We start from the raw sequence: 24,881 nt of genomic DNA on the forward strand, positions 1-24,881 counted from the left end.
CGTCGACAGCAGCAGAGGGCGGAATCAGGAGCTCTGGGTACGGAAGACACATACCCAGACGGCAAAAAACAGGAAATTAGAGCCGAGGACCCAGTCTGGAAAGGTAGGAAATGGACGCGTTTCTTGGTGGCTGGTCCACATTCCTGCTGTCTGTGGGAGCGCAGCCCCAGCAGCGGTGAAACCCCGGAGCCGCTCGGTCCGCTGGGAAGCTTGGCTCCACAGATTCCGCTGCTGATTTGTTGCGTGTTTTTTTTTTTTGCTGCTGTGACCAAACCACAGTTACTTGTAGCGCACTTGGTAATATCAAACCATTTGTATTCGCCAAAAGGGAAATGTTAGCGATACAGATTCAGTAGCGTCATATTTTTTTTGTTATGTTAAAAATCAGCAAGACCGAGGCTTAAAGAGCGTAATTTCTGCCACAGCCTACTACGCTGCAGGCGCAGCTCCGCTGATCATACAGTGATGGGCAGCAGCCACAGTACACCCTGTGCTTTGCATGAATAACGGGGAAAGCTGGCCAGGAGATTCTCTGTTTGTTCTCAGCAGATGATGTAAACTGTTTTGTCATAGTCGCTCTTTGATATTACCCAAAGCTCTTATTTACCAGTCTACCTTCAGGCATGAAACCTCTACATGTAAATTAAGTAACCTTTTTTTTTGGTTCTACTTCTCTCTAATTGGAACCTTTATGACTATGATGTTTGTTATAAGTTGAATCAGTTTCAGATTGAAAATGTGTCCAAATGGCTTAAGTGTTATAAATAAATTAATCAACTGTATAGCGATTATCATTGCACTAATGTACATCAAAGACTGCTTGGACTGCAGTATTTGCACTTATGTCATATTTTTTACGCTCATAGCTACTGATGTTAAAGAGCAATTTTAATAAGAGACAAGATGGTACAATTGCATTTGATATGATATTTGCATTATTTTTAAAATAACTTCGCAATTATGTGTTTTTCTAATATGATGCCGCTCTAAATCAATTTTAAACTACTATGAATCCATATAATATTATATTTGACTTGATTATGTTGTTGCTTATCCTCAGGTAAAGCTAACTGGTTAACGCCTTTCTAGACACTTGCAATGAATTAGAACTATACTAATTAAAGTGACAGTGAAAGGCTTTTTGAAAAGAAGGCACTGATCGGGTTCTTCTTGCCGATACCGATTTCTGGTTTTGTTTTACCTGCCAATTCTGATTCTAACTGATTCTGGTTAGTTGTTCTAATGAAGAGGGAGGGGGGAGGGGGGGGGGGCAAGAGAGCTGCATGTCCCTTAACAGAGGGGGTGGCTTAAAATGTAACAAAAATTTAAGGAATTACAAGATTATCCCCATTCATGCATCAGAGGTAAGGTTTCGGGTTATTAGGAAAACATAACGAATCTATTTGTGCGTCTCCGTTAACCAGTAAAAAGCACTTTGAACCATCTTGCTACTGAAAGGTGCTATATAAATACACTCCCCTTGCCTTACTAACAATCGTTGTTTTACGCAAAGGGTACTTTAAATCCCAAAAGTTGAATTCAAAAGCTGATCAACTCTTTGTGAAATATTTAAAGGAAAAACACTTTTTACATTTCCGTTGTAATTTCTGCCTAAAAACTCCTTCCTCTAAGTAAAATTGTGCAGGCTGCATGGCCAATAATTTTTAGAATCGGCCTTCTGAACATGTCAGCAATTGTAAACAGAGTTTTATTTTAAGTCAGAAGTCTCTCAATCCTTGTTTGGAGATTATTCTTTTTTTACTCAATGTATTAAGTAGTTTGAAAGGCCATCCTCAAGTCAGTTCTCCTTCTGCAAACTCGCAATGTTCCTTGTGTCACTGTTGATACCCAGCCCCAAAGCATGATGGAGCCACCACCTTGCTTGCACAATCAGGGATGTTCATCAAAAAGGTTGTTTCTTAATACATGTTTGCTTATTATACCCTTTTTTTTTTTTTCAAACTGACTCAGGGCTCTTTATATGTTAACTCGTAGACATTTTTAGTGAGGATGGGTTTTATTCTGACCGCTCTTACATGAAGGTCATGCCAGCGTGGCTCTCTAACAGGAAAGTGCTCCAACACCTTCAAAGTCTGATAAATGCTACTGACGGCTCAATGTGTTCAGATGGGTATTGATGTGCCTGTTTATAGAATCTCACAGTTTTCTCTAACAGTTTCCTTGGTTCTTTGGACATCATCTTTACTTTTACTAATCGCTATGTGTATTATAGAAACTGGCTAATGTAATGGCCTTCTTGACCTCCGATTCCTTCCTCTAGCTTAAAAACAAAACAAAGATTGCATTAAGGATCAGAGAAAAGAGGCAGAAGTAGAGGTATACCAACCAATCAGCCATAGATTATCTCTAATTACAATTTTCACTTGATTGGCAGATTAAATAGTTACAAATCAGATTTTTCAGTAGAAGTTCCGTCATTTTGGATCTGGAAACCGAACGCGTACTTTGTTGCACTTTTTCCGGGTTTAATAAAAATAACATAGGGACAACTGCTCTGATGCATAAACTGGAGATTTCTTATAATTTCTTCATATTCATTTTATTTTATTTTTTTTTTTTTTGCTTGTTTATTGTTCGTTTTTGTTGCATTTAAACCACTGCCTATATCAAAGAACACGATGCAAGTTTAATTGTTTTTATGTCTTCTAGGTACTGGCTGGTCAGGCATCTAAGAAAATCGATAACCTGTATCAGCCAGGGCTCGGTGGATTTCTGGTGAGCATCTTACAGAAACCAACGGATGCAGGTTATGAAAAAGAGTTTTGAGGAGTAAGAGATGTCTGAAGCAAATTTGCATCATCTGATCTTTTAAAAATGATGAGTCAGAGCCTTATCACATTAAATATTCTGGATTTCTTTTGCTCGCCTCACATAAAAACTGTACAATCACATCTCACAATCACTTCTTCTAAATTAATTAACTCTTTACAGAGACGTAAATGTTGAGCTGAGATGCCCAGACATCTTTTACTCAACTTTTTTTTCCTAATAAGGTTAAATCTTGGCCCTGCTGAACGCTAAAATGATTTGGCAGCTTTGAAAGCTCTGGGTCGCATAAAACTTAGCCTCCAAAACACAGTAAACAAAAGCATATGTTTGGCCAAGAATGTCATCTATTGGCGGTAATCATATCTTATTATCTGTTTGCTATTTCAGGGGGAAAAAAAGGTGCCCTAGCACCAACGGCTTGCTGTTGGCTGAGGAACCTGCAGAACCTGTCTGGGCCTGCCAGACACCACTGGCTCGCTGGAGGAAGACTCGTACCGTGTAATGGCTCTGTTGACCTTACACAGGCTCCCATCCATCTCCACGGCCCCGGTGAGTCTCTCACGGTCCCCGCGCCTTACCGTACGTGCCGTCTCCCCAGATATCCAGTTGCTTACTTTATCTGCACGTAGATCAGAGCCTATGTTTGTAAGGAGACCTGTAAGGCAGGTGTGGGGGAGAGAGGAAAAAAAAAAACAACCCCCTGAATGTGTTCTCTTTGTGGATACCAGCACACAGTTTGCTTGGAGGATGATGAGCCCTTTGTTTGTTTGTTTGCCAGGGAATTGCTTTTGCTGATGGGTCTTACCACAGTTTCACAGTCTAGAAACCATTAAATAAAGCCAATGAACAACCTTTATTTCTGTCTGAATGCTTTTCGAGGCTGTTAATCAAATGCATTTAATCATGTAATCGCATTGTCTCTGGCCACTGTCTTTCCTGTCTTCTATCTTCTCTCTTTCACGCTACATCATGAAAACAATGTTAAAAGTCTGCCTTGTTCTGTTCTTTATCATTGTCCACTAAACCATAAATGACTAAAGTCTGGCTCCAAGTCTCATTCTTTGCACATTTTGTCACAGAATCTAATCACCAACTATCTTAATATGCTGTTTTCTCCTTTTTTTTTTTTCCTTTTTCCACCCCTCCTCATCGTTCCTCTCCTGGCTCCTGCCCACTTCTCTTTAATTTTCTTTTCTTGACTCTGTCTGGACTTGTCAGTTGCGTAAAAGGTAACGTTACTGTCTCATGTTTTTTTTTCTTTCCTTGTTTCCTTTTCATCAGTGCTACTGCTACTTCTCTCTTGTTTTTCACCCCCTTCTCTTTTCTGGTGCCATGGGCTTTTTTTTTTTCTTTAGATTTCTTCTTCCTCTGTAATTTTGCTCTTTATCGGTTTGGTTTAATCCCACCTCCAGCTCCCATTTTTGCTATGCATACAAATAAAAAACTTGTGATTGTCTTACATGTTTACATGTGCACTGAGGGGGGGGAAAAACCTTATAAACAAATATCGTCCTAATTGTCTTTAATGATGAAGACATATGACTGGAGAGTGTTTGAAAAAACGTGGATAGTTGTGCAGTGATCTTATGTAGGCAAACAGCAAAAATGAATGGTGTGCCACAGTGTATAGAAATATGCACGCTGGACACTAAAAAACAGAATCTATAAAATACAGAAAAATGTTTGCACATGACAATAATTGGTGGGTTTTGACGTGGTCAATGTGGTTTATTGCCCATGGCAGAATATTTGAAAATTATCTCTGAATGGTGACTGAATAAATATTTTCTACTTTCTTCAAAGTCAGAAGTTTACATACACAAAGGTTACGCTTGTTCTGAGCAAATTGGGGAACGCCCAGAGGAACTCAAAGCTTTTTGAGCTTCTGATAATTTAATTAATGACATCTGTTTCTTTGAGATGTATTTTAAGGCATGACTCAGACACACTACTTGCCTTTGTGAAGGCCTGGGAAAATGAAAATAAATATGAAAAAGAATCGTGCCCCGCCACAAATCTGGTTCCTACTCGGGCACGGTTTCCAAATTCCTGAGGTTGCCACCTGGATCTGTTCAGACAAGCAGAAGCAGCTTGGAGAATATCCGGCCATCTTACCTTACCGGGCTTGGAAGGGTGACGTAGCAACCGCACTGCATTGTGGGATACCTGGAATACCTGAACACAGGCTTCTGTTTGTTTACGCCGTCTGCATCCACAACGCTGCCTTTGTTTCTGTTCTGTTGTTTTAAAAAAAGTTAAAAACATGGTGCAAACGTGCTGTGTTATTTATTAACTGTCACGCCGACTCTAAAGATTATTTCCAGATGACGAAGATCCGGAACAAGATCTAGCTTTGTCTCAGTACAGTCTCTTGACCTTATCTTTTGTATGGTCCGTCTTTTAAGCACTTTGCGTCTCTATCTCTCAAAGCACCACATCCAAACGTGAACAAAAGCTGTTGCCCAGGGCTATGGCGACTGCAGCATTATAAGATCACGTGCCCTTTTGAGCCCCATTGGAAGGAGATAGGTTCTCTGGGACACAGAACCTGTTTCAGTGTGAAATGCGTGACTGGACCCCAGCTGGTAAGAGAGTCTTCACAGTGAAACGATTCTTGGACCAGCATGGGCCTAAAGGCCACTCGGTGAGGAAGAAGCCATTGCTCTGAAAGCAAGATAAAAAGCCACATTCCAATCTTCAAATGCGCTCATTTACTTTGTGTAGACACCGCTAGTGGTTTATTGAAACAAAGATTGTTTTCATGTTATATTTCGAAGGAGAAGAGGGAAGCCTGAGATCAGTATCCCAACTGGGAAGTAGGAAGGAGCATCATGTTGTGTAGCAGATTGTTTTTGTTGCCGGAGGGGCTGGTGAAGTTCACTAAATGGATTGCATCATGAGGAAAGAGAAGATATCATCCAGGAAGTTAAAGCTTTGGTACAACTGGGGTTTTCCTGGTGGACAATGACTCTGAGCATTCTACCAAATTGGTCACAAAGTGACTTGGGGACAAACAAAACATTTTTTTTTTGGAGTGGCCACCACAAAGCCCAGATCTCAGTCTGATAGAAAATACCTGGGAGGAGCTGAAAAAGGTGCGCAGAAACCAACCTGACTCAGTTACGTTCTGTCCAGAGGAACTGGGCAAAATTTCAGAAACTATTATGAGAAGCATGTAGAGAGGAGAACATTTGACCCAAGTTATACAGTTTAACAGTGACCAAATACTGTAAACTTCTGAGTTTTAAGAAATAAAAATGATCTAAAAAAAAATCTCATTATTCCGGGATCTGGTCATGATTCAATGAACGGAAAGGGGAGAAAGGGTTAATAAATACACACACAAAGGAGAAGTCTGCCAAGGTTGCCATTAATCCATTAACCACCACTAACTATGAGTCAAGCATGCACAAGCATAAAAGAGGCTTTATATATTTTACTGTGCCATCCAACTTATGAGATGTTTCTTTTGGGGATTTATCTTGAAGGACGAAAGCTTCCAAAGGAGAGGACGACTTCAGAAAAGGTAGATATTTACCCATTCTCCAATAAACTTCACAGCTTTCTGAAGATAACAGTGTGAAACTAATCGTTCTCTGTCGGCCCGTGTCCAGAGAGAGCTTTGCTCTCATTAAAGGAGCTGTCCTCCTGCTGGACGATGGCGACTCCGGGCCTCTCAAAGATGACGTGACTTCTCCTGTGAAGAAAGGCACCGGAGCATCGGCGATACGGCACAGACACCTCCACGCCATGCTTGAACAGCTCAGGCCGGAAGACACTATTAGGCTGGTGAGCCCCGGCAGCGCAATGCGCGTTGCATTTGTGATTAGTAAAGCCTGAAAAAAAAAAAATGAGGCATGGGAAGGATTTTGTTTAAAATTTACCCCAGTGCAGATCATACAGATCCAATTTTAAGGCTTTTGCGTCTGTTGAACTAGCTGCAGTTATCTCGAGGTTATGATTTCATACAAAAAAAAAAATTTTCTTGATGCTACTTCATTACTACTGTCATGGGTAATAGCTAAATTATTGTTGCAATGTTTTAGTATTCATAACAGATGCAGCGTTCCTTCAGTGGCAGTTAATCAGATATCCTGGCATCTCATTAAAAAGCACTTTAAACTGCAGGAACGGTATAAAAACAATCTAGCGGTTTTGAGACCATCCCTTTTTTAAAAGCCCAGATCTTGAGCCTATTTGTAGCAAGTTGTAGCCAAGAATGCATGCAGCAATCTTTTATCATTTTGTGTGGGTTTCTGGATCATCTCAACACGTCCAAACCCCTAAATTGGTACCCCACTAATCTAAACGTGTACAGGGTTTACAACACCGTATGATGGAGGGAATCGGTTTCAGGTTCTGATCTCTTTCCTGCTAATCGTGCAGCAGAGTGATCAACTTTGAAGTGTGACAGAAAACTTATCTGAGAAAGGCGTAAAAAGATGAGGAAATTCTCCATAATCTTTCTTTCTCCTTAATCCTGATGTTATCCCCTTTGTCTCCTTCTTTTTGGAAAAAGAAAGCAATCTGCTCAGTAAATGTCCCGTAGCGTACAGTCAAATAACTGGTTTTGGCACTGACTAGTCTCATCCCTCTGTCTTGCCCTCTGTCACGCAGGCGGTGGAACTGGAGTCGGTCAGCACGGTCAGGGTCAGGTATCTGATCGTCGTCTCCACGCTGGCTAGCAGACAAGAGAACATTCTGCTGGGCATGGATTTCCCAAGCTCGGACAGGTGTGGGTAACTTAGATGCTGGTGTACCGTTTCACAAGCTATGTGCAGGCTAACACTTTTTTATTCATTTATTTATTTATTTATTTTTGCTTTAAACCTGTCAAATCCAAATTCCTCACCTGCATTGCGTCTCTCCGCAGCGACCATTGCACTATTGGCCTGGTTCTGCCGGTATGGAGCGACACGCAAGTGTATCTGGACGGAGATGGGTAAGAGACGTTTTAAAAATTTAGCAAGAGATGATTTGGAGCGAAACCAGTCTGCAGTGTGCTGTCTGGGATTCCTTCCAGGGACAAAGTGATATTTATAGAGTTGACTCATTTGCTATAAATTACACACGCTCTCTCTCTCTCTCTCTTTCGCTCTCGCTCTCCCAGACTCTTACATAAACACGAAGACATGTTTTCATGGAGAGTTCAGCTGCTGAGAGCTGGAGTGGCTCTGCTGTTGTTCTGAACGCATCGAGTGTCTGTGAAGCGGGGCTAAAACATTCAGGCTCACATGGTGTGAGGACTGCGCCTGCTTAGCACAAACCGATCGGCCGTCACATGCCGAGTGTCGCTCAAGATGCTCTGATCGGTTGCCATGTCACACCAGCGTGCTCACCCCTTATAAGGCCGGATCACACCTGTAGCTGTTTCATGTTTTTTCGTCTTTCTCGCTGCGCTCGCATTTACATTTTTCACTCTATTCGCCGCAGATGCCGCTGAACGTGTTCTGAACGCTTCCTTTCTGCCGTGTGGAGCCGACCGCGTCTTTTCCACCAAACGTTTATCAGATTGTTCCTCCAAAACGCTCCTCCTTATCTGTCTCTTCTCGGGAGTTTGTTATCAGAGCTCAGATCTGTATTCCTTTGTTTTTCTCTTCGCAGTGGTTTTAGTGTGACGTCGGCAGTGGACACCAGAAATTTCAAACCAGTTTCCATGCAGACCATGTGGTGAGTGCTGCTGACACAAGAGAAGGGAGCGCCGTGATAAACGGGAGTCCTGGGCAGTGTTCGCTGGGCCAAGATGTGCTCGCATTTCATTTTTAACCCTCGGGCATTTCAGTTCTTTTTATTTTTTTGTGCCGGTTCTCAGAAAACTGTGTCAAACTGGAATCCTAAAAAGATCTGGAGAAGAGCCATCAAGTCCCCACCTTCCATCACAGTTAACTCTAAATCTCTTCATGAGGCGTGTTCCAGCCTTGCATAAACCACTGGTGTTAACTTCTCACCTTCTGTAAAAGAAAAAAAACAAAAACTTTGGTCAATGTAATTTTTGTTTGTGAAGAAATTTGTTTAGGCTGCAGGTTTGCTATTACCCGCCTGCGTTCACACAGACGATGCACTGAATCTGCAACCTTTCAGGTGGCTTGCAGCCCAAACCTTAGAAACAAAGACTCTTTCACTGTTGTTGGATAATGAACTAGTCACCAACCTCCTGGAAAAAGAAATGCATTGCCAAATGCACTGCAGGACTCTGTTTAATGGGCTGTAGTTCACGATTGATGGGCAGTGAGTTGAGTCTGCAGCCACATGTTAAAGAAAAACGGATGGTTCCACAGCCAAGAGTCTTATGAAATCTTGAAAGTCCAATCTAAAATCCTCTGAAAGCGGCACATGCGAGGTGGGGAAACCTTTGTACCTCTTGGGGACCCCCTCTTGTCCGGGAAGACACAGTACAGCAGGTTTCTCCTTGTGCTAGATCACCCTTTCCTAAGCTTACCCCTTACCCCAGCCATGGAAGGCTCCACTTCTTGCTTTCTTCCTCTGGTTTTGAAGAGGATTCTGAAATTAGTGGCCAAAGCTAGCCCCAGTTAGCCTCGTGAGACCATCCTGATCTCGCGAGCTTTCAAGGTTTCACTCGCAGATCAGTCTGGCTACTTTCCGTTAAAGAAAATTTGGAGCCGTTCACCAAACGAACGTCCAATCAGCGTTGGCTTTGAGGCGGGTTGAGGTGTGACGCAACGAGAAGCGCGACAGTTCAGTCTAAAGAACATAGCTGCTTCAGCCGATGAAACTAGCGTTAGCGTGGCTATAGAGCAAGTTTTATCGGAATTACAGAGTATTTCTTCACTGAAAGAAGAGGAAAACACTGCTCTGGAGGCTTTTCTCAGAGGAAAATATGTTTTTGCTGAGCTAACGAGCCTTTACCTGCAGCAGCAAGAGTAGCTTGGCTTGTGGTTGTGTTTTCGTCGTCGCTCTGTTAGTACGTCATATGCTTCGTTGATCTGATTGGTTTATTTGGCCCGTCTATCACCAACATAGGCCAATCAGCTAACCAGTATTTTCGCCCCTTCCCAAAATTACTTCAACGGAAGGTTTCCAGATGGATATGCGGAGCAAATCCATCTGGCGGAGTCAGGTTAAGCCCCAGTCTCAAGTCTTTTGCATCGACCAGCTTCTCCTCTCCAACGACCAGCTCTTCATGTCCACCATCTCCATCCTTGCTTTGTGTTGACCAAATGTGAACGGGCTTAAGGGGCGTGAATGTTTTGCTCGCTCGTACGTTGTATGATATCCTGTGTTAGGAGCTGTCTGCTTGCACCAACGGCAAACGTGAACCCTCTACCCCTTATCCGCCCCTTTAAGGTCAATCCTGCAGGTGTTGCACAGCTGCTGCGAGCGAGCGGTCAAGGCAGCCGTCATCCCGGGCAGCGGGCTGGAGTGGGCCCAGCACTACGCCCGAAACATTCAGTCCGATCGCTTCTGCTTGAACGAGTGGGAGGTCTTGAACGACCTGGAGTCGGTGCGCAAGGACAGTAATGGACCAAGGTTAGAGGCCTGTTTTTTGCTTTGTTGTTGTTTTTTTTACTTTTTTGTGTTTTATATTAGTGATGTGAAACACTTCTGCAACCAGAGGTGGAACAGGAAACTGTCTCCATGGTATGCACTTTGTTAAAAGTGGAGATACAAACCGTTTAAAAGTAGGCAGCGCATGCAAGATCTTATCTAAACAAAACATGCGTTTAGAGACAAAAGAGCTTTTTTTTTTTTTTTGTAACAGCCATTACTCTGCGGATAGAGTAAGTAAAAAGTGAGATTACGTTTACAGCAGAGTGCATCAATATATCTGAACACATCTGTTGGCGCTGAATCTGATTAATGTTTGAGTTATAGTGTGTTACGTTTCACTTTCAGCCTGCAGACATAAATATAGAATAAGTTAGTCCTCTACTCCTATTGTTAAATTGCTTTTTATGTTTTTTTTATTTGGAAAGCTCTGCAGACAGAATTTCCAATGAAAGACTCATCAAAGAGCATCTGAGAGACATCATGATGACCGAGGACCTGGACAATCTCACGTCTAAAATGGTGAGACGTGTGTGGGCGGTGGGCAGAGAGGAAGTGGGTCTAAAAACAGCATTTTTTTTTTTTCCCGCAGGGGGGTAAAATAATTAATGAGCGCTCAAATGCACGTGCTGTTTTGACTTTTCATTTTGTTTCCGCAGGTGCACATTGCCCTGGAGTCCAGGATAGGGTTTGACATGAGACCCTACAAGGAGTACATTGATAACGAGATCTTGGTTACCATGGCTCAGATGGACAAACCCTCTAAAATATTTGATTACCTCTACCTGGTAGGTGAACGTGCGCCTTAAGGCTGCAGTAAACCGTAGCGCAATAAACAGGGCTTTCCCTGCAGAGGTCAATAAACTGGCAGAAGCGAGCTTTCGCCAGGATGTTGTCATATGACTGTAACTTCCCCTTTCGTGGGAGATTGTGTGTTGACAGTGATAGGGAAGACGGCTCTTCTCTGCAGGCCCTTTCCGCCTCCTTGTCAGCTTCACTAACTTTCTGTTTTGAACGTTTTTGGTTTCAGGGCTCCGAGTGGAACGCGGCTAACTTCGAGGAGCTGCAGAAAAACAAGTTAGTGTTTTTTGTTCTTGCCTGCAGACGTCCCCACCGATCCGTCCGCCCCCCGTATCTCTGTGTCCGATTGTTTCAGGACATATATAATTGAGAGCCATACGCTTTGTTTTGCTGAGTCACTAATGCGCCCCTTGCTTCTGTGTGCTTTTCAGCGTTGGCTACATCCTGAATGTCACAAAGGAGATCGACAACTTTTTCCCAGAATCCTTCACTTACATGAACATCAGAGTGTATGACGTGGAGGCCACCGACCTGCTCGCTCATTGGCCAGACACGTACAACTTCATCGACTCTGCGAGGTGGAGCTCTTTAAAATGCTTCTGGGTGCACAGTTTGAATTGAAGCAAAGAAGTTTCCTTTTTTAGGCCCGTGTGACAGTGAGGAAGCATGCTGTCGCCACCACTTTCCCACCGCTCTCCTTGCTGGTCACAAACTTGCACGCTCTCATCAGCAGGGATTATTATGACAATAGTTTGGGCTTGTACTGATGCATTTGAGCTGCCATTTTTTTCTCTCTAATCCACAGTGGGTAAAGACTGCATATATATATATATATATATATATATATATATATATATATATATATATATATATATATATATATATATATATATATATAGATGGCCCCACGGACATTTGGATAGATGCCACAGAGAAACTACAATTTTTTTTTTTTGTTATTAGCAAGCTTCTGGCATAATTCCTCTTTGACAAGAGGGATTCCTCTTGTCAGACTTGGTTTCTTCGGTCCTGGGTTCGAACCCCGGGTTTGACCAGGGGTCTTTCTACATAGAGTTTGCATGTTTTCCCTGTGCATGCACGAGTTCTCTCCAGGTTCTCTGGGTTCCTCCCACAGCCCAAACACACGACTCATTGCTCTAAAGTGTGAGAGTCTGTACGTCTCTGTGTTGCCGTCTGATGGGCCGGCGATCTGTCCAGGTTGCATGTCGCATGTTGCATGTTCCCCCCTGGAGCTGTTGCCCTCAGATCCAATATCAAATAAACTGGGATAGATGAATGGACAGACAGATGGAAACATTTCATAGTCAGACCAAACTAACAATTTATTTGCACTGGTCAAGGAGCCAATGCTTGGCTTTTAAAACGTAGGAACACCGTACCATCTGACAAGCATGGTGGTGGAAGGAGAATACTGGGGTTGTATCCACCAGTGTTATTGGCACAGCATTTAAATGAATGAAAACCTAAAACGGTCTGGTATTCCAACAGGACAATGATCCTAAACACGCAGATTTAGGAAGGATCTTTTTAAAACTTCCTAAAACCTCAACCTGGTCACGACTGATGGACTGAGCCTAAAAATCAGGCTCATGCTTGGAAACCAGCTGATCTAAATTAACTCTGTCAAGTCTGCGAAGAGGTCCGATCAAACATTCGGCCTGAAATATTCTAAAGCTTGTTGAGGGCGACATCAAGTTCGTGGTTTCTCTGTAGCAGGCTGAATCGGTTTCAACCAACTGTGAGCGGAGGGTGTGCATATTTTTAAACGTGCGTTTAACATCTTTTGCTCTGAGGAGTTCTGACATGTTTTATTGAGCCCAGATTCTTCATCTAGATATTCAATCTGTGTTCACAGCCAAATGAGTAGACATACACTTCCCGACCCCCCACCCCCGCATTATGTCTGGTTGATTTTCTTAACATCTGGCTGAATTGAAAACTTACTCTTTGCTGTCTCTAAAGCTAATAAATCATTGGGATAGCTTTACTGCTGTAGCAAATATGGTGGAAACAAACCCGCATGCGAGTGGGCTTCCTTTAAATGCCATTGAAGGCGACTCTTTAATCAAAGAAAAGCTTTCATGCAAAAAACAAAAACAACAAAAAAAACACGAATAAGGAGGTGAAGCAGACGTTAAACCAAGCCATTAGGCACGCTGCCATGAATTTTCAAAGCCATCTGAAAATTATCAGGGAGCTTGCAAACCGCACAAAAGTCCTCCAATCAGCCGAGCAGCCGGCCCCTATCATGTTTATAACATTCTAGTGAGATGTGTTGTAATTTGGACTTTGTGCTGAGCTGATGTGTCACCTCGGCACAAGTAGCTGTTGAGCTCTGAGACACTCTTTGGCATAAATACGTCAGTGGATTGAAGTCAGATTTATTTATTTTCTTATCCAGACCATCTTTTTAACCGTTTTTTTTTTTTTTTTTTTTTTTTTTACTAACTTCAAATTATCTCTTTTTAAATATTGTGTAATGTATAACTTCAACCCAAGCCTCTTCACTGCAAAAACTGAACTAGAAATAAGTAAAATGTTCTTAAAATTTGTGTATTTGTCCTTGATATGAGCAGGTAAATAAGATGATTTGCCAATGGAATAAGAATTATGCACTTAAAATAGGAACAACTCATCTCCATCATCTTATTTCAAGTGCAGGATGTCTAATTATCTTATTTAATGGGTCAAAATACTCATTGCATTGGCAGATCGTCTTATTTACCTGCTCAAATCAAGGATAAATACACTAACTTTAAGAACATTTTACTTATTTTTAGATCCATTTTTGCAGCGTTCCGCATGTTAAAAACCAAATGCTGATCCAGAGGACGGTTATTCAGACAGTCTGAGTGTCTACCAAGTCTAAGTTTAGCATATGAGAGCTGCTCCGGCTGCAAATGCTGACTGACACATCATCAGGACCGAAACAGAAGACGGCAGCTTCTCTATTCTTCAGTTTTGGTTTTGCTCAGAAAGCCTGATGTTTGAGACTCGCACACACCGGTTTCCCAGACTGCTCAAGAGTTTCACCGGCGAGAGCAGCGTTCCTCTGAATAACACGCTGTGTTGTAATTATACCTCAGACTGTCAACCTCCTTCCTCCGTGTGTCACAGGAAGAGCGGACAGGCCGTGTTGGTGCACTGTAAGATGGGAGTGTCCCGATCCGCGTCCACGGTGATCGCCTACGCCATGAAGCAGCAGCGCTGGTCCCTGGACGAGGCGCTGACCTACGTCAGGGACTGCCGGTCCATCATCAAGCCCAACGAGGGCTTTCTGAAGCAGCTGCAGACCTACAGCGGCATCCTCAACGCAAGGTAGGAGCTGACGCCACGTCGAACGCCGCGTTCCTCCAGGAGAGGGTGTCCGGAGCATGAAGTGTGATGGTGGGGGGGGAGCTGTGACGTGTGTTTGTTTGTTCGTCCTTGCAGCCAGCAGCGTCACAGCGCTCTCTGGAAGGCGAGACAGAAGTCTGTGCGAAAGGACAAGAGTGAGCAGGACTCCAAGCCAGGAGAGGCGAACGAGGATGAAGACGATGAGGAGGAGGAGGAGGAGGAGGACGAAGACAATGTCGAGGGGTCAGACGAGGAAGAAATTTCAGAGGAAGACCAAGAGGTAATTCTGTCATTTTCCAAACAAACATTCAACATTGAAACCCCTCTAGTTTTCATGCATACCGGCTGACTGATGGCTTCTTTTATTCCTCAAACGCACTCAGGTGTTTCACGGACCGCCTCAACAATCGGACGGCCCGGAGGAAACGGGTCCCATCATCACCATAAATGAGCCAGACAAGGTCAGCCGATCAGGTCGCGAACGCGCCAACACGAACGTTGCGTCTGGTTGACGTTGACGGTTTACCACGCGTCTCTTTCGTCCAAAGGTTGCTTCGAGCGTGAACCGCAGCGGCCGGATGAACCTGTTCTCCCTCATGCAGTCCATCAGTGAAATGGACGACGGGGAAAAGGGCCACGAACAGGTAAATAAACCCTTTGCATTCGCTCTATAAAAACTGATTAGCAGTGGGATACATTTGTAGATGACATCATGAGATCAGCTAACCTGACTCTCGCCAGATGGCTGTCGCTCCGCCTAGCTTCACTCACATACATCTGGGACATCTCCCATAGAAAGTGATTTCTCCAACCAATTTTATTGTCTAGCCAATCAGGACGCAGGGCTGGAGTTTCATAGATGTGACGCAGTGGAGAAGTGACCGTGACGTGAGACTGTTTTGATTTAGACAGCAATGGCGGCTCGCATCGAAGAAGCAAGCGTTAACATTGATGCTGCTATTTTTTCTGTGTTGTCCAATCTACCTAATATTGTTTCATTAAAAGAACATCAGAGAACGGCTCTGAAGGCTTTTGTTGGTGGAAACGATGTTTTCTCCCTTCTCCTGACCGGATTTGGCAAGTTTTGTTTTCCGGGGCGCGTCCGCAGCGGACGCGGAGGCGCCCCGTGGCGGAGCGGTTAGCGCAAACCATGTTAGGAGGCTTTTAGTCCTCAACGCGGTCAGCCCGGGATCAACTCCGACCCGCGGCGCTTTGCCGCCTGTCTTCCTGTCAGCTCACTGTCAATAAAACGCGTGCCACTAGAGCCGCAAACGCATAAAAGTTTAGTTTTTTCCTGCGTCGCTCTCACAGCGTCACGGTTTAGCTTCGGTGTGAGTGGTTGAAATAGCACGTTGATAAAGATGACAGACAAGTGGCTTATCCAATCATATGCAAGGATTTTTGGTAAAGCCCAGCCTTCAATAAAGGCAATTCCTATGGAGAGGTCCCAGATGGATGTGAGTGGAGCTAGGCGGAGCGACATACATCTGGCTAGGGTCAGGTTAGAGGTCAGCTTCTTAAATGACAGTTTTCTGACTAAACTTGTTAGAATCCGCTGCAAACATCCAGATTCATTGGGTTAGCTATGTGAAATTATTATTCAAAAGGAGCTAAAGGAAAAAAGAAAAAAAGGCTTAAAGATTGTGTAAGGGGGAAGCAAAAGAAAAGTTGTTTTCGTATTTAGCAACAGACAGATGTTCATTAAGGTCCATTTCCTTTTTGAATAAAAAAAAAAACCAGAAGAACTTTTAGCCCCGTCTGTGGAAATCTAAGCTGATGAAATTACTCTTGAGAACTTTCCTTTGATTCCTCTTCAGAGAAATGCCCCAAACACAAAGTCTGACTATAAATAGGAATTAATCTGAGTTTATGAGTTGAAAAGGGAGGGAAATATTTGTGTATCTTGACAATTTTTTTCACATCGTATCACATGAGAAGCCAACACCAGTGAATATTATTAGGATTTAATGCGATTGGCCGGCACAAAAATATCTCTTAACCTTCAAAACTCAGCTAATTGGTAAATAGAGCCTCTGTGTAATCTAATAACAGCATAGATCCAGCTGTTCTCTGAAGGCCTCAGAGGTTTGCTGGAGATCATTAGAGAACAAACGGCATCATAGGAACACAGCAGACGGGTTTAAAGCAAGACGGGTATGATGTAAAGCTGTGGAGAAGTCTAAAGCAGGGTTAGGATGTAAAACAATCACTAAAAGCATTTGTTCAAACTGGAAATGCTTTTATTCACCAATAAAGGTCGTCATCCCCGTTTCCTCCTTTTCATGGATTTCCTGCGTATTTTAATCTGGACATTAACCACAAACTTCTGTTCAAAGCTCCCTGGCAGCCCGAGGCGCTCTCCTAATCAGCGGAGGCGCAGCCAAGGCCGACGGGGGCTCGCCCACCAAAAGGCGTGCGTTGACGTGTCGCCGGAGCCGCGCTCCCTGCCGGACGGTGGTCAGAGCCGGCACTAAAGCCAAAAACAAAGGAGCTGGACACTCAGGGGCCCACAAGAGGGAGGGGGTTCGATAAAGGAAATCCTGGCGGCGCTGGAACCCAAGAAACATGCCAAGGCGGTTCAGTTGATGCTGTAATTTGTGCTATTTTTATTTATTTTTTTGCACATCTGTGCTCCTAGTAATACCTGGTTTATTGCTATAAGGTTCTTTCTGCAGTATTGCTGTGCCGGTGACAGGCGGGACTTCACGTAGCTGATGTCTTAGTCGGTCAAAGTGGTGTTATGGGTATAAAGTGCTGTCGTTATGACCACACAGAGCCTCCCTTTTTTGCCTACTGAAGCTCTCCCTTCGACACTTACGAGAGATCTATGCAATACCTGTCGTCTCTCACCCCCTGGTTAGAACGCGAGGCTTTAAGCTGCCACTTCTACACGTCTTTCTCTTTCTAAAGGACATCCCTCGATCTCTGATTGAAGGATTTTGCTATATTCCAAGCTGTGCGTTACGGACCGCGTTAAAGGCCAGTTTTATGGCGCATGCCTGTTTGCCAAACCGTTTTTTCCTGTGTGTGCCAGTGAATATATTTAATTAAAAACTAAAAACAATGTAAGGAACAGCTGTAGACCATCTTATTTTAATGTGTACACCAGGACTGCATGAGTGCCTTCAACCTGAGAATGAACTATTTGCAGGTGTTTTTATGTTTTTACAATGAGGAGACGGGCCCATCTTGTATCTTTCCTACAGTTTCTCACTTGATGTGATGGCTTCATCAATGTGACTTCCAGAGATTGTGCTTATATAAAGTAAATAGGTAGCCGTATGTAATTGCTGGTGACCTGGGTGCGTGTTTTTTTTTGTTTTTTTTTTTTCATATACCAGCCTGTGAGACCAAATTGTTCAGGGTTTCTTTTCTTTTGTGTATTTATATGAACTTTATTATCCACACGTCCCCAGAAGCTGACGTGGAACATTACTTCATGCTGGTTTTATTTTCGTTTTGTTTTTATTTGTTTGAGTGCAACCAAGCTAAAGCTTAAGTCATTAAACCTGCATGTGCACAATTGAAAAACCAATGACATGCACTTTATAATCCCACACTGTTCACACTGCCTGAGGCAACCCTGCACTGTACCGTGATCCGATTGGTATCTTTCAAGTTGCACCCGAAGCTGATCTGCTGTGGTAAGCTCTTGGCTTTCCGCAGCTCGCTCTGCTTTATGAAACATTCAGAGTGATGAATAAAAGACAAATCCCACCACCAAGGTTTAGTCTCTTTATTGACAAACCACAGGAGATCAGGTAGAATTTCTTCTTTAGACAGTAACCAAATGACAATAATCCCACTCTCCTAACATTGCCATTTACTGTAGTAAATGAAGTAAATATCTGTACAGTAATGTGACAAAAGAACATGTTGTAATAGATACAATGGAAGTTTATAAAACCCATATATGTGAAAGATGCCGCTTGATTTTAGGGCCCGATGTATTTCCTCCTGGGTTCACTGAGGATGACTCCTCCCTGCTTCATAGCCGCTCTGAAGGCCTGAACCTGCAAAGAGAAAGAGATGAAACTATTAAAAACAAGCCTGTTAACCCTGAAACAATGAATGCTTCAGTCTTTTAAACAAGTATTTACACACCATCTTTTCAGGTGTTTTCACTTTATTTTGATAACACTGAAAGGTCTCGGATCATTTTAATATCAAAGATAATCGGAGTTAAATACAGAATGCTGTTTACTAATCATGATTTGATTTCGTCAAAAGGAAAAAAACAGAAATACAAATAAACGTGGCTCTATTTGAAACGGTTGCCCACTAAACCTAATAACTGGCAAAGAGTCTTTTACGTCACTGAGGACGACTCTTGGTCCACTCTGTCTCAAAATGATTTCAATTTAGCCATACTACAGCGACACCGAAGGACTTGTTTCAGGTTAGGCCATGGCACCTCAATCAAACTTTAACTAGGCCACTCCAAAACTGTTAATTTCTATGTTTGTGAGCCACTCAGAAGTGGACTTCCTGTTGTACTTTGGAGTACCGTCCTGCTGCACGTTTCCCCTTTAAAGGCTGTGTTACATGTTGCTGTGATGAAAAAGAAAAACAGGAATAGTCTGTAAGGAAGAAAATACTTTTCACATCGATCTACTGTTCCAATCTATCTACCCAACCATCTATATAAAGCACAAATGTTAACACTGATCCAATTTTATTTGAAGTCTACCAAAAGAGTTAATAGTTTAAACTCCTACGTCAGAAAACATGCTCTGATTTTTGTATCTTGTCTATTAAAGGGTGGATGGGATGTTTTCGCTTCTTAGGCACTTATTTCAAATTCCTTAAGGCATTGTTTTTTGAACGTCGAACTAGGTTTTGATATCTAAAGTCTTGTTTTATTGCTAAATCTGTTGGAACAGAAACAATCTGTCTAGAGCAGGGGTCAAGAGTACCACATGTGGTGCCCACAATCCTGTTCTAAAAGATCTAAAACTCTACCTCCTTCTGTTTATTCACACCTGCATTTATATAGCTTTAAAAACTAAAATATAACAAAGCATGAAATATGTTTATTTTACATAAAGTTAAGATGAACTCTGACTCTTCTAGTTCAAAAGGTCAGTACTGGTAACCCTTTGTGTGACAACGCCAATGCAGTGGCTTTTAGTTACAAAAAGGTTGGTGACCCCTGGTCTAGAGGTTCAACTGAGCAGTAAAGTAAGATATGCCATCAGCTGTAGATGGTAAAAAAAAAACAACAACCTCTGAACTTAATTTGCATAATGAGGCAGAAATACATACAAAAATGGAAAAAAGAGGCAGAAATAAGTAGGGTGGAATAAATAAATGGAGTGAAAATGAAGAAGGGAAGAATAAAACAGACAAAAATATTAAAACATATAAAGACTAATTAATAAATAGCTGACAATTATAACGAAAAGTAAAGAAATTAGGTCATTAAAAATGGAGTAAATAATCTAATTAAGAGATATGGACATTTAAGTCTCATTGTATAATTTAATCATTGCTCACATTTACTTATTTGCTGTATTTTTGTGCATTTACTTTATGCTTCCATATTTACTGAGCATGTATCCATTTCTATATTTTTTAATATGTCAGGGTCAGTCCTCCATAAGGTCATAGCAAACATCTGCTAAAAGTAGTAAAAGTTGTTTGGTTGAAAAAGCGCAGTGCGACGTGCCACAGGACAAACAATACTCACTCCGTCTGAGCGGTACATCCAGGGAATCGCCCTGTACACCATCCTGGTGATGCCCGCCTGCCGGCATCGATGCGCCAGCACCTCGCCCACGGCCTGACATGCCACCACGCAGTTTGTGCTGGCCAGCTCCTTTTTCACGGCCCACTCTTTGGTTGAACAGGAGATCACTGGAACCGGAGAGGTGTAGGAGAACACTTCGGCGGTGACGTGATGTTGGCTGCGAGAGAACATCAACCTGAAAAGATGAGAAAGGAAAAACACAGGAGATGGTGAAAAAAAAAAAACTTTTTAAACATGTTTAATAGATGCAGTTTAAGTAAAGTTGAAACTTTTAGAAGTTAGATTGTTCTTACATAAACAACAAATTTTAATGACTGAAAAATAAAAACTGAATTGGGGTAGAAAAGTTTTAATTTATTATGGATTTTGTCAAATTCTCATATTCAAAACAGGTAGAAATTACCCAGTTCTTCATCTGGACAATTAACGGTTCAAATAAACCACACGAGTCTTAAATTATTATGATATTTATGTCTATGATGAGATACAAACTGTTAATGTCCCAACATGAATGGACATAAAGATGGTTTTAAATGAAGATGCAGCTACTGTTTTTTAACAATAAATAATCCCCTTATTTTTCTGATTAGATAAATGTGGGTCATATGGTTTTAGCTTTAACACAGAACCACAAGATTTTTGCAATAATGACTAGAAAATGCACCAGTCAAAAATCAGCCACGAAACAAATTTAGTCAAGTTACTTCTGAGCTGCTTTGATCTTTGATTAATATATATTTTACAAATGTTTTACACTTTAACTATGGATTCTTGGCCATAAATAGAGTATAAAAAAACAACAACAACACAACAACTACCGACCAATTTCAGAACAATCCTCCTTTCTAACCTCCTAATACTTTCACCTCTTGAGAGGTGATGCAAAATTGTCAGGATTCTTAGTAAGAGTAATATTTATATAATCCCCTTACAAGCATTTGATAATTTCTCAGTTTTCAGGTTTCTACATCTTCCCGCTCACGAGAGATGACGCAAGAATCTTGCTGGTTTCCTGTGAACGAAGCTGCAACTTCTGCATAAATTTGTAGATTTAGTTTCATTTCAAGGCTTTTTTTTTATTATTATTATTTATTTCTGCTCCTGAGAGATGACCACAAATAACAAAAACACAATAATAAAATAATAAATATTTTAGCCTTTCACTGTTCATTTTTGGAGATATGTTGTTTTATATTTTCTACAAGTGTGCTACATTTTGTATTGGTGTTACGCACGCCTGCTAAGTCGGGAGTCTCCGCAAAATGTTAAAGTTTTATTATGTCAATATGTTTTATTGTTGGTATATATTAAGTCAACTCAGATCCAAACGCCTCGATAGTATTATAAAAACCTTAAGGTTACCTACACTTCCTGAGACGTCATGAAGAAATCTCTTTAGATTCTTCTTAAAAGGTCCTCTACACAAATCATCATTTTAAAGTGGATTATTAAAGCTATGTTATCTCAGAGTGTATATATTTAAACCTTGTGGCACTAGAAAGGCATCAACATCACATTCTGGGAACTCCCTTTTCTTGCAGCTCCAGGGAGCTGACTCATTTATTATTATTATTTCTTTTACCTGTGGTAGAACTGCTGGTGAGGCCAGGTGGTCTTCCAGCCCCGGTCCTTCACCGCCAGCGCCATCTGCTCCAGGTTCCGCGGGTTTCTGTTCACAAAGGTCGGGCTGACGGCTTCGTCCTCGTTCGGAGTGGGTTCGGGTCGAGCTGCCGCCTGACTCAAACACCGAGCTGGTACAAGAAAACAAAAAGCGACCCGGTTACTACCGGCGACTCCACGACAGCAGCGTGGACTGGTTCTCAGCTCACCTGTGCGCTGTGAAGCAACGCCAGAACCGCACCGATGAATTTGACCCAGAAACTGCCGAACACCACGACTAATTTCCCTCAGCGCCATTTCTGTTCCGCTTATCGAGTCAAACCCAGGCTATGAACTCACATCTAGACGAGCTTTATTTCCTTGCAGAGTTGCAAACCTACGTCTTTTTTTTTTTTTTTTAACCAACACTGTTTTTGCAAGGTTTCACCGTGACAAGGGGCGCGCCATCTTTGACACACTAATAATATCCGGTTCACTTGAGCCGGTGTTACTTGAAAAGAAGCACGGACGGAAACAGACGTTTGTATTATCCTGTTCTGCCGAAGGAAAAAAAATTGAGGAAAAGTTAACAGTATACTACATGTTTAATAACGAACTCAATAATATTAATTTAAAAATGTCTGTTTCCACTTTTCTAAGTTTTACCTTCAGACTAGAAGGCCCTTGTGTACTTGCAGGTTTTCTGGTCCAATTAAATAAATTTTTCTTTTACCTACATCCAAAACGCTTTCACCCTGAATACCATCCCTATCGTGACACACAGCATCATGGCGAGGGAATGTTTTTCTACATCATTTACAAGGAGTTTGGTTAACATTGATGAGATGGTTTGTACTCGAAAAAAACATGTTTGGCAGAGTTTAACCTTCTAGGCTAAACTCTAGACATTACAACTTTTTTAATGATTTTTATATGATAGTAATATCATCTTTATTGTCATTGAAACAAACATTGAAACATACAACGAAATTTGTTCTCTGCTTTTAACCCATCACCCTTTTTTTGCACTATATACACTCTTTTTATATTTTATATTGTATTTTATTGTCTGTTGTATCCTATCTTCAATGGCTCTAATTCTGCCCTTTGTACTCTGTATAAGCTACTGGAACCAGAATTTCCCTGAAGGAGCAATCCCAAGGGATAAATAAAATTGAGTCTAAATCTAAGTCTAGGCAATCCCCATAAACCTAATTTCAGAATTACAATAAAGTGGTTTAGATCAAAGAACCAGTCCTAAATCCAACTGCAAAATATGTGAAATAATTTGAAATTGAATGTTTGCAGATACTCCCCATTCATTCTAACCCTGAAATTTTGCGCATGGCCAAAAGTTTTAGCACATAGATGTGCAAAGCTGGTGTTAACATACTCCTGAAGATTTGCAACTGACACTGCAAAGCCTGAATGCAATAGTTTGCATTTTAAATAAGGATATTAGAATAAAATTGGGATGATTAAAAAATGCCTGCCAAACTTTTTAGGATTTTTAACAAGGAATTTGAAAAATTATGTATTTTGTACCACTCCATATTTATGTGCTACTATGAGATGGTTCATCACATAAAATCTCAATAAATACAAAATGCAGAAATGTTCAAGAGGAGTGAATGTCATACACACATTAAAAATTAAACATTTTGATCAGGAAGGCTACAAAACATTTCAGACTGCAGCTAAGACAAAGTAGTAATCAGAACAAACAGGAGGCAGCATGGATAGCCAAGTAAATCAATGTTAAGGGATGAGCAATAATTTGATATCATTTAGGCTTCACCTTTGTTAACTACAAACCTTTTGGAAATGTATAGCCATCAACTGATACACTAGATTTCGTTCAATATGCAAGTTATTTAGAACAATTTTCAATACTGAGTTGTTCATTTAATATTTAAAGTCACCAGTAACAGACTTGGATCCGTATCATGTTGTTAAAGCCATAACTATCTAAACAGTACAAATGAGCAAGTCCACAGGTTTTGAAAATAAACACTACACACAATAACAGTAATCAAAAAACAAACTTTATTTAATTTCCAATTTATTTAAATGTAATCAGTTAAATGACAAAAAAAAAAGAAGACAAAATATCAAATTGAAACGTCTGTATTGGCATGAGAACAGCAGTAGCAGCAGCAATCTAAACCGGCTAAATAAACAGGTCCAGTAAGGCACAGTAAGAAAAACATGTTGGGACAATGTGAGGGAAAGAATCTTTGGCTTATGAATATGAATATTGAAACTGAACTAAACAATCTTTCAAGAAGTTCAACATTCACCAAGTCAATAATGTCAAGTTCCCTTAAACAGCAAACAGACCCCATTAGCAGATGTGCTTTCCCTTTTCACAATTTGTGTTTTTAATTCATGTTCATGCAGTAAAAATGTGTATAACATTTCTAACTCATGACAAATCAATTAGAGTGCACAGTGTAACACTTTTTAAAAATATTACAAAGGGGATACAAAAGTATGTTCTCATACAACGGTGCCATAATTAAGCAAGCGGGCATACTTTTTATTCTACTGATGTAAAAATAACAGTCTGCATTATTCATCATGATTATTGTGCAAGTTAATTTAACCATTTCATGGCATACAGACAATAGAATACCATTAAGATACACAAATACTTTAGTTATTATAACTGATTTGCAATTGCTCGGCTCATCATATAGCAGCTGAAGCGTTTATCAGCGAGGTGAAGGAGAACGGGCTGAGTTTGTAGCCTGTTCCGCTGTAGAACTTATTCTGAAACTCCACCCTGGAAGAGACGTGATGCGGAGATTAAAAGCAAGAAGCGGACATGCATGGCTCTGATTTGACGTTGCTTCTGTTATGCATATCCACTAAAAGCTCACTGGTTTATTCTACAGGGGGCATACAGCTCACTGTCGCCCAGAAATATAGCGCTTGCGTGCAAGAAATAGTGCCATTAAACCATTTTAACTGGTAATCAATCTATAAAATCTAAATTAGGCACAACATTTTCGCTCGGCTTTCCTCTTCATTCCTCGCATTCTTACCAGTGCAGACGGAGCGCGTGCAGGAAAGCCGA

At 41.5% G+C, this 24,881-nt stretch overlaps 2 protein-coding genes across 3 annotated transcripts; one reads left to right on the forward strand and one right to left on the reverse strand.

Annotated features, from left to right (window-relative positions):
- The first annotated feature begins 1 nt into the window (after nt 1).
- si:ch211-203d1.3 (protein phosphatase Slingshot homolog 3) lies at nt 2-18,174 on the forward strand. Of its 2 annotated transcripts, XM_036127243.1 has the most exons (19): nt 3-103; nt 2,671-2,736; nt 3,178-3,339; nt 4,009-4,019; nt 6,279-6,316; nt 6,405-6,579; nt 7,408-7,523; nt 7,664-7,732; nt 8,395-8,460; nt 10,096-10,278; nt 10,725-10,818; nt 10,956-11,084; nt 11,327-11,373; nt 11,529-11,675; nt 14,236-14,436; nt 14,551-14,734; nt 14,838-14,915; nt 15,003-15,098; nt 16,791-18,174. In XM_036127243.1, exons 6-19 carry the CDS (start codon nt 6,541-6,543, stop codon nt 16,926-16,928), a joined length of 1,587 nt encoding a protein of 528 aa, XP_035983136.1. In that variant the 5' UTR covers nt 3-103; nt 2,671-2,736; nt 3,178-3,339; nt 4,009-4,019; nt 6,279-6,316; nt 6,405-6,540; the 3' UTR covers nt 16,929-18,174. The 2 variants fall into 2 exon arrangements, with proteins under 2 accessions (XP_035983135.1, XP_035983136.1); XM_036127242.1 differs by lacking the exon at nt 4,009-4,019 and having other exon boundaries at nt 2-103.
- Nucleotide 18,175: 1 nt separating this feature from the next.
- LOC118557352 (39S ribosomal protein L18, mitochondrial-like) lies at nt 18,176-22,274 on the reverse strand. Its single transcript, XM_036127246.1, has 4 exons — nt 22,033-22,274; nt 21,786-21,954; nt 20,144-20,378; nt 18,176-18,467 (listed from the first exon to the last, which is right to left on the reverse strand). The coding sequence occupies exons 1-4, from the start codon at nt 22,118-22,120 to the stop codon at nt 18,390-18,392; spliced, it is 570 nt and encodes a 189-aa protein (XP_035983139.1). The 5' UTR covers nt 22,121-22,274; the 3' UTR covers nt 18,176-18,389.
- Nucleotides 22,275-24,881: the final 2,607 nt, after the last annotated feature.

This window comes from Fundulus heteroclitus, chromosome 23 (genome assembly GCF_011125445.2).
Source record: "Fundulus heteroclitus isolate FHET01 chromosome 23, MU-UCD_Fhet_4.1, whole genome shotgun sequence".
Taxonomy (NCBI): domain Eukaryota; kingdom Metazoa; phylum Chordata; class Actinopteri; order Cyprinodontiformes; family Fundulidae; genus Fundulus; species Fundulus heteroclitus.